General features: G+C 41.0%; 1 protein-coding gene across 2 annotated transcripts; it reads right to left on the reverse strand.

The window, feature by feature from the left end:
- Window positions 1-51: 51 nt before the first annotated feature.
- On the reverse strand, window positions 52-11,939 carry ttc39a (tetratricopeptide repeat domain 39A). Of its 2 annotated transcripts, XM_049725872.2 has the most exons (21): window positions 11,764-11,939; window positions 10,555-10,605; window positions 10,397-10,447; window positions 10,131-10,184; window positions 7,217-7,321; window positions 5,410-5,541; window positions 5,147-5,187; window positions 4,985-5,052; window positions 4,855-4,919; window positions 4,672-4,771; window positions 4,495-4,560; window positions 4,247-4,355; window positions 4,093-4,160; window positions 3,962-4,021; window positions 3,694-3,855; window positions 3,469-3,560; window positions 3,054-3,174; window positions 2,639-2,750; window positions 2,404-2,518; window positions 2,225-2,341; window positions 52-1,983 (listed from the first exon to the last, which is right to left on the reverse strand). In XM_049725872.2, the coding sequence occupies exons 1-21, from the start codon at window positions 11,811-11,813 to the stop codon at window positions 1,869-1,871; spliced, it is 1,854 nt and encodes a 617-aa protein (XP_049581829.1). In that variant the 5' UTR covers window positions 11,814-11,939; the 3' UTR covers window positions 52-1,868. The 2 variants fall into 2 exon arrangements, with proteins under 2 accessions (XP_049581829.1, XP_049581840.1); XM_049725883.2 differs by lacking the exons at window positions 10,131-10,184; window positions 10,397-10,447; window positions 10,555-10,605; window positions 11,764-11,939 and adding an exon at window positions 8,841-8,993.
- Window positions 11,940-12,001: the final 62 nt, after the last annotated feature.

Raw genomic sequence — 12,001 nt, forward strand, 5'->3', positions numbered from 1 at the left:
AAAAAAAAAAGCTTGCACAAATACCACACAACCGATAGCATGAAACAGATATTTAGGAGTCCGCAAAGCTCCGGGTCAATAATTTATGTCACATCCTTTTAAAAACAGTACATATGTACAGACTGGCGCCAACAAAATAAAGCAATTATCAAGGGATGGCGCTACGCCGGGGCTAGGGGGTGCCAGAGGCCGAATGTTATTTAATATTCGAAAACATATGCAAAAGTATGTTATCAGCCTCACTATGGATGATTTTTTTGGGGGAAAAAAAGACTGAAAACAAGATTGTTCTCTTGATTCCATTTTAAATTACAATAACAAAAAAATCACTATATACAGCTAGGAATGCTCAGTGGTAGCCTTGCCATTCTCATTTGCTAAATGCAAACATCACAATGCCACAAAGTTTCATGTTAAAAATGTCCAGGTGGAAATTGAAAGGGAAATGCAACATAATACAATACGAAAATTTGAAAATGAAACCAAAATGGTGATTGGGATATTAAAACAATAAAGCAGACTTTGACATGTGAGAATGAAGTTACTCATCACCATCACCAAAACTCCCTCTAAAAATGAATACAATGAGAGGTTCTCACATGAAACTCCATCTTGAGCTTCACAGTGTTCAACAGGTACTGGGACCCTGCCCATTAGGTCATTCAATATTTACACGATTTCTCCCCTTTCACTATGATATACTGTATTTGTTCAGATCCATAAGTACAGTTGGACACCAGTGCTAAATACAATTCAACCCCCTCAAGAGGAGGTTGTCATCAAGCATGGCTGAAGGGCAGCAGCAGGTTGAGGTTTACACTGTCGCGCTTGTCCTTTCTTCGCTAAAGATGCAAGAGGCGGACAAACACGTGGTCCCCTCACTGCTCCGAGTGAATGGCCTGTTTGTTCAAACTCGAGTGCTGCTGGAGTCTATCCCACTGATGTGGGGGACAGAAGAAGAGGAGTGTGGCTTTTCTAAAAGACACATAGTCAACTGTCCTTTTACAACAGGACAAGTTCAGTAAAGAGACGCCATTGACAGTATAAAAAAGTCTACTGTGGATTGTGGAGACAGAACTGATTATTTTACACATATTTTAAGGACAGGTTGGCTAAATGCTAACTCAACTGTTAGCACATAAGGCATGAATTATTTTAATAAGGCCGAGTGTTTTATGGATGACCCCTTAACTTTATTCAACTAATGTCTAAATGGTAGCTTTAGTCCTAAACTACAGGTGCATCTACATAAATTTAAACATTGTCAAGTTCAATTCAGCAGGTCAATTAAAAAATGAAACCAATTATATAGACTCATAAAACATATACTTTCCTTAATTCGCTGCAGTGACTGCCCCTAATAATTTAAAAATCATGAAATATATTATTGTATGTAATGAATCTATATAATAAACAAGTTGCAGTATTTTTTACCAAAATTACAGATTTTTTTTTTAAGATGCACCTCATGTTTTATTAAGACCACCACCTCAACCCTGCGTAGACCAACATTTTTTTTTGTAGTGGTAGTAGTAGTAGCAGCGGCCATTTTAACACAATCAAAAATAAATAAATAAAAGCTTTTCTAATTTGGTTCATTGTTATTTGAGGCACATGCCGAGACTTGCCTTGGCTTCCAGATGATTGAGGAAGTGAAGGTCAGGCAGTGCATGTGTCACACGCTTGATGATGGCCATCAGTACCACATGGGCACGTCATCAGTAAAAAGACAAAAAAAAAAAAAAAAAAATCACCCATTGCTTTTCCCCCAAACCCTCCTGAAGAAGAAGACAGTTCCAACCCCGTGCCGGGGCCAGCGAATGCCGAGTGGGAGAATACAGATGCAGAATCTCAGCTCATTCTCACTCTTATGGGGTTGAGGGCACGTAGACTCCATTTTGTCTCGCACCCTTGGCTTTGTGCAGGGCGGCTTGAATCCGGAATTGAGTCCGAGATTCCATGGAGTAGTTTTTGTAATTTTGCCTGGACAAAAACAATGTTTAGTTAGCAGATCACACTATGGAAAAATTGCAAGTAAGCTCAAAAGGCTTTTTTCTAAATTACCTTTTGCCACAAGAATGCAGCAAAGCACTTTTTTAAATTTTCTTCAACCCTATGGGCGGACTAAATATATATAAAAATGCAAATGTATGATAACTATGACTAAATAATAAATATTTAAGCAGTGACTTACTGAAACATATAAAGGTTTACTGTCACTTACTTTGCTGCTTCTAGTAGTTTTACAGCTTCATCATTCCGGCCTTGTTCCAGACATAACAAGCTGTGCTCTAGCAAGGCATTGGGAACTAGGTAGTGGTCGTACTTGATCTGGGTCTCACTGCAGAAGAGATGGGTGTGAATCATAGAGCATCATCAACGAGACATATGTATAATGCTTACTTGCAGAGGACGAGAGTAAAGTAGTGTTCGGCTTCATCGTGATGCCCCAGGTGCTTGAGACACAGGCCCTTCAGCAAGCTCAGCAGACACTGGTCGTCAAATGAGAACTCGGACCCTGATGGACCAAAATGATGACAACACTGAGAAGGAACGTCCAATTTTTTTTCTAATGGAATCCCAAACACATAAAACTGCGGATTCATCCTTTTATTATCTGGTTGACGATCCTTCATACTTTGCATGCTTTCGAGTTGTGCCTGCGCCTCGTCCAGCGTCTTCAGCATGTTTTCAGTCAGCTCTTTGTGCTTGCCGATGATTGTATAGCCGTTCCAAATGTACATCATCTCCTGGATGAGAAATGAAACAAGTCACAAATAGGCAGTTCCACCTAACATGCATACTTGTGTGATCAGGAGAAAAAAAAAATCACTTCATTATATTTAGAGGGAATATAAAAAGTTTACACACCCCAATGGCTGTGTTCAAAATTAATAAATCACATTCAAATTTATGTTCCAGTGGGAGTCAGTACACAACTGCCATAATTTAAAGTGCATTTGATTAACCCCAAATCAAGTTCAGATGTTCTAATAAGCATGCATTGGGTGTGCTACTATTTTATTTGAAGTATGCATGGAAGCAGCACTGACCAGAGGGGGGACAGGAAGAGGAACGGGGTTTTCTGTGAGGTAGCGACGAGCTTTCCTGATGGCAAACTTCTCCGTGGGTAAAGACTTGCCGGCAATTTTCTGTCTTAGCCCTTGAACCTGCCTGCAATATACATCATATTTAATTTAATATCATTAATTAAATATCAAACATAGTAGAACTCAATGTTATAATTATGATTTTTCCCTTATGATTTAATATGCAAATATTTTTTCGAGGTCGTCTTCAAACATTTCAACATTTAAAACAATCGAATTTTCATATACTATCAAGTTAAGATCATAAATAAATAAACCCTGATAAAGACATTATGATGGCAGCATTTTATAGCGATCACACTTGAGTGCAGTTTTTACTTTGTTTGAGAGGAATGTAATAAAAAAACGCATTGACGACCTGAATAGAGTGACGGCAGTCTCCCCGAAGGTTAGACAATCTTCCTCCGTCAGCATGCTGAGGTAGGCCGCTTTCATATACACATAGGTTGCCTGAGGAATGAAAAGAATGGTTACTACTGCAACCTCCCTTTTAGACAACAAAAAGGAAGCAAAAGAGAAAGTCCAGGTGCTTCCTCAGCAATGCTGGCATTTCTACTTTTTATGTTTCATGCAGACAGCCTACCTTGGACCAGGAATTCTCCTTACTGAGCAGGTCGGCGTAGAAGTAGGCCATCTTCCAATGCCGCTGATATGTGAAGCACCACATCAGCTCCCAGTAGCACATGTGATGGAACTGCTTCCACTGCTGCTGAGCCTCGCAGCACTCCTCAAACCGCTTGATAGCCTGAGAGAGACACGTACGTCAATGTGCTTTGTGTTTAAAGTTCCAGTTTTTACTAGTCTCTGATTAGAAAACTAGTTATTCATCAATTGCTAACTATTTCACTTACAGCATCCAGATTGCCTTTGATCTCCTCGATTCGACCAGCGAAGAACAAGAAGATGGATCCCTGCGACATAAACAACTCAATATGACACAGGAGAGAACGCAAGACTGAAAAAGCACACACAGCTCGCACACCTTAGGGTATTTCTTGAGATACGGCTGCAGCAGTTTTTCGGCGTCTTCTACATCTCCTTCTCCAGTGCCTGCAGGTCACATAATGGTGCAAAGCTAAAAAATGAATTAAAAAAAAAAAATATTTGGTTCCACATGTTTGTGTGCGTTTACTTGCCTAGTATAAAGCTCATGAAGGTGTGATAGCAGAGCAGCAGCATGTTACATAAGAATGACCTGAATGTGCTTCCCGTACAGCCCTCCTGAAGCTGCTGGAGACCAAACTCCTGCACGCAATTGAGAAGCACAATTACTTCTGAATTGATTGATTTAGAGTTATTAATAATGATTCGACATTTTATTTCAAAGTGCCAAAGTACACCTTGTGCATCTTGAAATCTTTTGACGCATGTCACGGGAACTCACCTTATTACCCGAGAAGCCTACAAACTCCAGCAGCTTGAGCATCCGTGTGGGCAACATGGAGATCATCTGCACGAAGAAGAGAAGCAAAGAAAATGAAGAGCTCATATTGTTGCGGTGTTGGAAATCGCCAGTGTTTATCCAGTTTGGCTACATTGGAAACATTTTTAAACCTCTTACCATATTAAAGGCGCCAACTCCCAATTTGACTCCGCCCTCAAAATGAGCGTGATTGTTGCCGTGACAGTAGGCGGCGGACTCGAGCACTTTGTGGAGCTCTCTGAGGTTAAGATGAGGCAGGGAAGGAAATTTGTGAAGAAAATGACTTTTTCACAGAGTGACAAAAAAGATCTAGGCGCTCACTTGTATGTCTGGTAGCTATTCCTCACTTTGATTCCTCCTTTGATGAAACTGATCATATTTTCATCCTGAGGATGACGCAACATTATGGGCCATCAGTGATGGTACAGCTGAAGGAAGTCTCTTTACTGACCTGAAGGAAGGTCAATGCTGCCCTCTGCAGGAGGCATTCAGCATAGCAGACTTCAGCGTGAATCTCGTCTGTGGTGACAACGTGTTTTAGTCGCTCTCTCGCGCGTGCACGCTCTCGTTCTTGTTCTCTCTCTCACACACGGGCGCACACATACGGACACACCTTCAGTATAGCCCTTGGAGAAGCTTGACTTCTTGCGATGTCTGAAGAGGAAAGCAAATATACAGTCATCAGTTTTCTGCCATGCACCTTTGTCCTTATCTGGTCAAAAAAATTATTCTCTGCAGCATGAATCAAAGGCTCATAAATCGTCCTATGATTAATGACCATAGAGGTCACAGAGGTCATAAAAATTTTGAATAATGCAACTCAATTTTTTTGCCAATGAACTCTACGTAAATACTCAAATACGGGCCACGTCTCACCGCTGGCAAACAGCCTGGGCCTCTTTCATGGTATTTCCTGCCTCCATGATGTGTTGGGGTTCAAAGGTCATCATGGCTTGCATTTCTAGGAAGGTGGCGTAGGTCAGGGCATGATACATGCTGTCTTTGATTCTGTGGAAGTAAAATGAAAGGGAATGACCAGTGTCGTGTTTGCGACATGGAATCAAAAGATGAAGGGAATTTTCAAGCCTTTAGTCTGATGTGTGGGCATGTGTGAGATTGTTTAGCGCCACACCCCCAACACAAACACACAAAAACTTGGACATCTATTTATACATGCGGCTGCTAGCCTGTCACGTCACACCTAGGAAACAAAAACCGAGGAGTGCTCGACGTCATCGTAGTTCTACTTGTTGTTCCAGTTGTAAACCATTAACAAATGATGATTACGGTGAAAATAACTTAACCTAAGGACAATGTCATGTAAACACAAACTGATTTAAAGACAAACATTGAGCTACAGAAATCTGTGCAGTTGTTTCTCGCCGCCCCAAAACTTGCATAGACATGTTTTGGATAAGCTACATCTGCTATCATTAATTCCAAAGACCGTGCTGAAGAAATTGTTGTCACGCCTCTTGACTATAATTCAGTCCCATATATTTGTTGTCTCCTGTCAAAATATACAAATACTGGTATTAACCTGTCATATATCTCAATAACAAGGTCAAACGTAACAAAGGAAACAAGAATCATCTCAGTACAAAGGGAAACATAACAACATGCCAGGACTAACATGACTTGAATTGCTTCAATTCAAATTTAGAAGAACTCTGAGAAGAAGATTAGTGAGCTGGCACCTTCTTATTGTGACACCCACAGAAGACAGACAGGAATTACTAATAGGGCTACCAAGGAAGTTTTTAAGAAGGAGCTGTGAGACGAGTTGCTCTGCTGGTAAGAAAAGGGAATTCCAAACATTTCACAGCAGCGCTTCTTCAAGGCTGACTGACGCTTTACACGAGACGTAGCTACATCAAACAAGTTCTCAGCATGTCTTAAAGCTAAAAATATAAGCGTGCGGCCACTTGCGGCTGAACTTCACTTAAATGTTAAATAAAAGCGCTAAACCAGTGATGATGTCATCAGCTTATATAATGTACATAATAAGGCTTCGATTCCTTTCACGGTATTTTTCACAACGTATCAGAATAATTAATTCCTTTCTGACCTAGCCTTGAAAGAGATCAAAGATGAGACCGTGTAATTAAATCTGGTTTGAGGATTTAAGTTCATTACATCACTCAAAACATTTCACCACAGTAAACTCAGTCAAACCAGCGCTAAGTAGAAGAAAATCAGCAGATTAGAGTATCGGGGTTGGATAAAGGTAAGACTATCACAAAGGCTCTGATGACTGAGGAGAGAAGTAGTCAACAAAGAAGTAACTTAATAACACGGTGTTGGTTACCAGATCTGGACGCAACAGGTGTTATTGACGACAGCTCCAAAAAACAAAGTCCGATCTAAATCAACTGAAGGTCAAACAAATAATGACAAGAATTAGAATTGCAAGACGGATTGTCTAAAATGTCTGGAATGGTGCCCCTGAGGAAAGAATAGAACCCCGACCTCCGCAGTTAATGTGTCGGAATTGTGACATCTGCATCTGTTTGTGCATTAGTGTGTGTGCGGCATGGACGATTAATTGAATTTCCCCATTGGGGACGAATAAAGGATGTGTTCTTCCTCGGCGAAGAACACGTGCTGTGGAGCATGTGGCTTGTCACGTGTGCCGAAAAAAGCTGCTGTTGCAGTTCAACTGTGCTGCAGTGTGAGCTCATACCTGGGTCTCAAGCGAGCCTGTGCCTCCTCAAAGTCATTTTGGAGGAACAAATCCAGGGCGGCCATGCAGTCCGCCAGAAGCAGCGACAGGTCCGACGTTGAACACCTGGACAAACAAAAGAAAACATGGAGAAGTGGTGATTCACCAAGCTGTCGCCTCACATTACTCAAGCGAATACGCGGCTAATATAAATAATTACTTTTTGAAAGCAAAAAAAAAAAAAAATCCCAAATGTTCTTCCGATATATGTGCTTGCATGTTAGGACTTTTTGCTCTGGAGCCACAAACCACAGCTTTGTGTGTTTTTTTTTTTTTCCTCCTCCAAACAACCGTACTGATCACATGAGCTTGGAAAATTGTCCAGAATTTAAGGAAAGTAGAAAACACTCCAGTCAGGGTTAACTATCTCACTCAAGAATTGTCATATCGGACCACGAGGAGAAGAATAGAAAAAGCACAGCCGGCACAAACAACTAATCTGTGTAATAGCCATGACTAATAAACAGCATTCACTTTACGTTCCTATCTATTAAGAGACACAGGGTAATTCACACGCATACACACACACACACACACACACACGTAAGAGGGACCGCTTAATGATTTGATAAGTATGGTAATTACAGGAGTCATGTGCTGGCTAAATGCATTTTGGACAAAAAGGTTGGACAATGACTGTAGATGAAGGAAGGCATTGTCGCAAAAAATTTTTTTAAAAAAAAGATAAAAAATTGAATACATGTCAAAATGATAAAACAACTAAATGTTCAACATCTTAATATGAATTCAATGAATACAAGATTTATGAAATTAACCGGGCTTTCGATTGCGAAGAGTTAAAATATTTTAAGTTGTGCTATTTGTACATTATTTTTTATCTATGACTTCATTCTTCTAGTTTTTATATTCTTTTTAGTGTTTTACCCCCAACAAATCTTTTGTACTTGTCACTGCTTGAGGAAAGATGAGTTGGGACCAACCATCTTTTTGCCCTCTGATTTGTCACACAGGCTGTGCTGACGCATCATCCATAATAAATATTTGCCCCGAGCCTAAGAGGCAAACACTCCATGGAGCAATTTAAACAAGGAGTTTCCAAGATATTAAGCGGGTGCACAAGATGATAACAAAGATGTGATTTCTGAAGTTGATGTTTGATAAGCTGTCAGAAAAACACTACAAATAAGGCTTAAATAATTACAAATATAAAAAAAGCAAACCAAGTGGCACTAACAAGACGACAAGTAATAATTAAGACGGCCAACATCTGGAAGAACACGTCATCCTCTTACTGCATTGCGAGAAAGTACAAGGACAATGCTGACCTAAAGCCGATTTGATCATTTCAAGCCATCACGGTTAATATTAATATTTATTTCCAAATTATCAATGACGCAAGCGCGCTTCAACACCACTCACACCTCTGCGCAACGTCTCCACACTTAATAGCATCCCGTTATCGACCCTGCCTTGCCGCTGTCGCTACGACTCTATTAAGTGTTCCGCGCTGCGACAAGGCAGCTTAGAAAAAAACAATCCCAGCAAGTTTGTCCACATGCCTAAGCTCCGGCACACGCATAGAAGAAAAGGAACAAAGCAAACTAAACCATCTTACGCCTCTTACCCGTTCGACAGTGGCTGTTCTCCTGACATTTTCATGTGTGTGAGGAAACTAAGGCGGATGAGCGGATGGTGTGTCTTTCGCTAAGACTAGCAAGACTGCTGGCGAGTGAGCTGGAGGTGGATGAGGAGGGGGGGGGGGGGGGGGGACGAGCGATGGGAGGAGGAAGCACTCAGCAAGCTTATAATAAGATTGGGATGACTATCACACATCACACAAGGGGACACAAATGCTATCTGTGCTAGCTTCAGTCAAACACACCCACACACTCTTCAACTTCCTGTTTGGAAAAAAAATTAACACATCCAGTCATTATCAATGGCGCAAGTTCTCATTAGGGTTGCATGTGACTTGAAATTTAGCAGACTGGTTGCCAGCCAATTGCAATAAAAACTATTTACACTCCCATTCACAATGAGAGAGTTGAAACGGCATAACGCTGAGGCAGACGTGCTAACAAAAGCAAGTTCCCACTGCTGCTTAGTTACAATACAGTGGAGACATAGAAGGTCAAACACAATCTGTTCCGGTTCGTCTGTCAACCAGCGATTCGTTTAAAATTTTGCAACCTACACGCATATATAGAATTTGCTTGCTTGAAGGCCAGTCTATTTTCTTAACATGGTAGAATGAGTCAAGGTTATGTCTTTAACTTTGAAACACATGATAATGTGTGTTGGTTAAAATACTTTTTCTTAGGGATGTTCAACATCTTTTTTTTTTTCAGACCGATACCAATACGTGTAGTCACAGGAAGTGATACTACCAGTACATTTGATACATGAAATGTCCCCCAAAAAACATTGGAAGATAATTTTAAAAACATGTCTATCTCAATATAACAAATTTGCTCAAAAAATACCAAATTAATGGCTATTTTCCTTTATTCTCATGGCCACAAGAAGGCAGCCAATACCGAGGTCGCGATATCGTGTGATACTGATACCGATACCCGATATCTTTCATTTACTGTATTTTACACATTGATTTTGGTAACGATTTCCTTATTAAACACTCTTATTTGAATTCGGAGAATACGCTGTACATAGTATAACCGTAAGAAAGCAAAACGTAGTCTTTCTAAAGGTCAAGCTATACAGCTTAGCAAAAACCCCGATTAAACAAAACAATTACTGCGTCATGCCTTTCATTATTGACACAGCAGGGAGGAGCTACGGGAATACTGACGACCTTCTGCTGACATCGACGTGTCACAAGTCACCGTAATTCACAGTCACTTTGTTGTGAATGTGTCGCCATAGCGACGGAGTTAAGTCTACTGTCTGGTCTTACCCGTTGGAAGGACATGCTTGTCCTGGGACATCTTTGTTGTTGTGTAACTGCAGCCTAAAAAATGAACAACAGCAGAGGAAGAAGATCATCTCAAGGGAGGAAATCCATCTGAGCAGTCAACAATTGTTCGGGGAATATGATCGTGGGACACCTTTCGAAGGTGGAACCTTACGTTTCTGCTGAAATAAATGCCTGTGTGTTTTGGGAAACTGTTGATGAATCAAATCTGCTCGAGATTGTAATGTTAGCGATAAACGCCCACCAACCTGAAGTCCCTGATGATCGGATCCAAAGCTGGAGAGTTTATGACTGACAGCCTATTGCAAAATGGAGAACAATAACTTTGTTATTTGAGAACACATCCTTAAATCCAATGGGTTTGTCCTCTAGGTAAAATGTCAAGCCCAAAAGAAATTGAAGGTACCTGTTAGAGGAGTCCGGGCCATCAGGGACGTTTTGTGCCTTTGTGACATTCCTGTGAAGAGTTAAAAACTTTTATCTGATAGATCTCGTGACTGCGAGGGGACGAATGTGACGATGGGCCAGGCTGACACATTAAAAGCCATTTCAAGCATGGGAATAAATCAATGCTTTTGTCATATTAATGTCAAGACGAGTTAACAAAAAGCCATTGTGTTGTTGTGGTTTTTACCGGCTGTCTATTTTAAGAAGGAATTTGAACACTTACCACATTCAGGTGTTATTCAAATAAATGGTGTTGACTTTCCCCACTTTATCTCATGTCAAATCGGAGTGTTATTGATCTTTTTAGGAGAGGAAGTAAAAAACCCTGAGATCATTTAATTGCGTGAACACCTTCTTATAAATGACACACTTAACCTCATTCATGTTAAATGGGGGTCTACTTATTGATCTTTGTAACATCATACAGTCCAAGCCATGTTTCGTAGTGAGGTCACAAAAGGATCTCCAAGGTAATGGACAGAACTCACAGCCATCGTCAAATGGAGATAAAATGGCAGTGACATTATCAAGGAGCTGCAGAAACTTTCTGGCAAATAATGGCTGTTTAAAACAACAAACAATCTCCCATCGTCTTCATATGTCTAGATTATGGTGTAGGGTGGCAAAAGAGAAACCTTATCGTCAAACCAGAAGTGTATGGAGGAGGTGCTGATGTATTTACTTTTCACTTTAAGTACAATCAGTACTTCTCCTTTTTTTTAATACTGGTTTCTGTCGTGTGAGAACTTTTGCCACTTTTAGGAGGATCTCTTTAGACTGGTGTGCCTAATATTTTGACTGCTGAGTAGTGAGATGAATTTCTTCTTGAGTGACACGTTTACTTCCTGAACGCAGGCTTGTATAAATAACCACTAAAAATCATAAATCACAAAAAAAAAAGATATTGTGATACTGTTGTGTTTATTAATCTTGTGTAGATAACCGACAAGCCTGGTTGACCACGTCAGGCGATGCAATGTCGTCCAACAGGCTGGCAGGCGACACCCGTAACAGACACGACGAGTTTACGAGTCCATAAACACAACGTCATAACATAATTTATCATAATAAATTACTTTTAAGTGGAAGAAATACACGAAAACATGGAACGCATTATAAAGTGAGACCCCCACCACACCACCCACCCACCCACGCCCCGTCGACTCACTTGCTGCTGTCGTTTCCCTTTACACTCCGTCTCCACTTGAGAAAACTCATTCCACGGCGGGCAAGGGCAGCTTCTTGACGGGAGGCGACACTCGGGAAGCTCCCACGGACGTGCGGGAGAACAGGACGAGAGGGTGCCGGGAAGGAGGAGAGCCTGGCTTGTTCCCTGCCCACGCCTCCTCCCGCGTGACGTGGGGAAAAAGGTGCGTCTGTGCAAATGCGGGTGTTATGGCCCGGCC

Source organism: Syngnathus scovelli, chromosome 10 (assembly GCF_024217435.2).
Source record: "Syngnathus scovelli strain Florida chromosome 10, RoL_Ssco_1.2, whole genome shotgun sequence".
In the NCBI taxonomy this organism is placed as follows: Eukaryota; Metazoa; Chordata; class Actinopteri; order Syngnathiformes; family Syngnathidae; genus Syngnathus; species Syngnathus scovelli.

Bases quoted from the DNA above. Each gene is read 5' to 3' on its own strand.
- ttc39a (XM_049725872.2), bottom strand. From the start codon at position 11,813: ATGAGTTTTCTCAAGTGGAGACGGAGTGTAAAGGGAAACGACAGCAGC. The intron at 5,542-7,216 runs GTATGAGCTCAC...TTACTTCCACAG, and splicing joins CAGGCTCGCTTGAGACCCAG to AATCAAAGACAGCATGTATC. The intron at 3,856-3,961 runs GTAAGTGAAATA...TGTCTCTCTCAG, and splicing joins TCAAAGGCAATCTGGATGCT to GCTATCAAGCGGTTTGAGGA.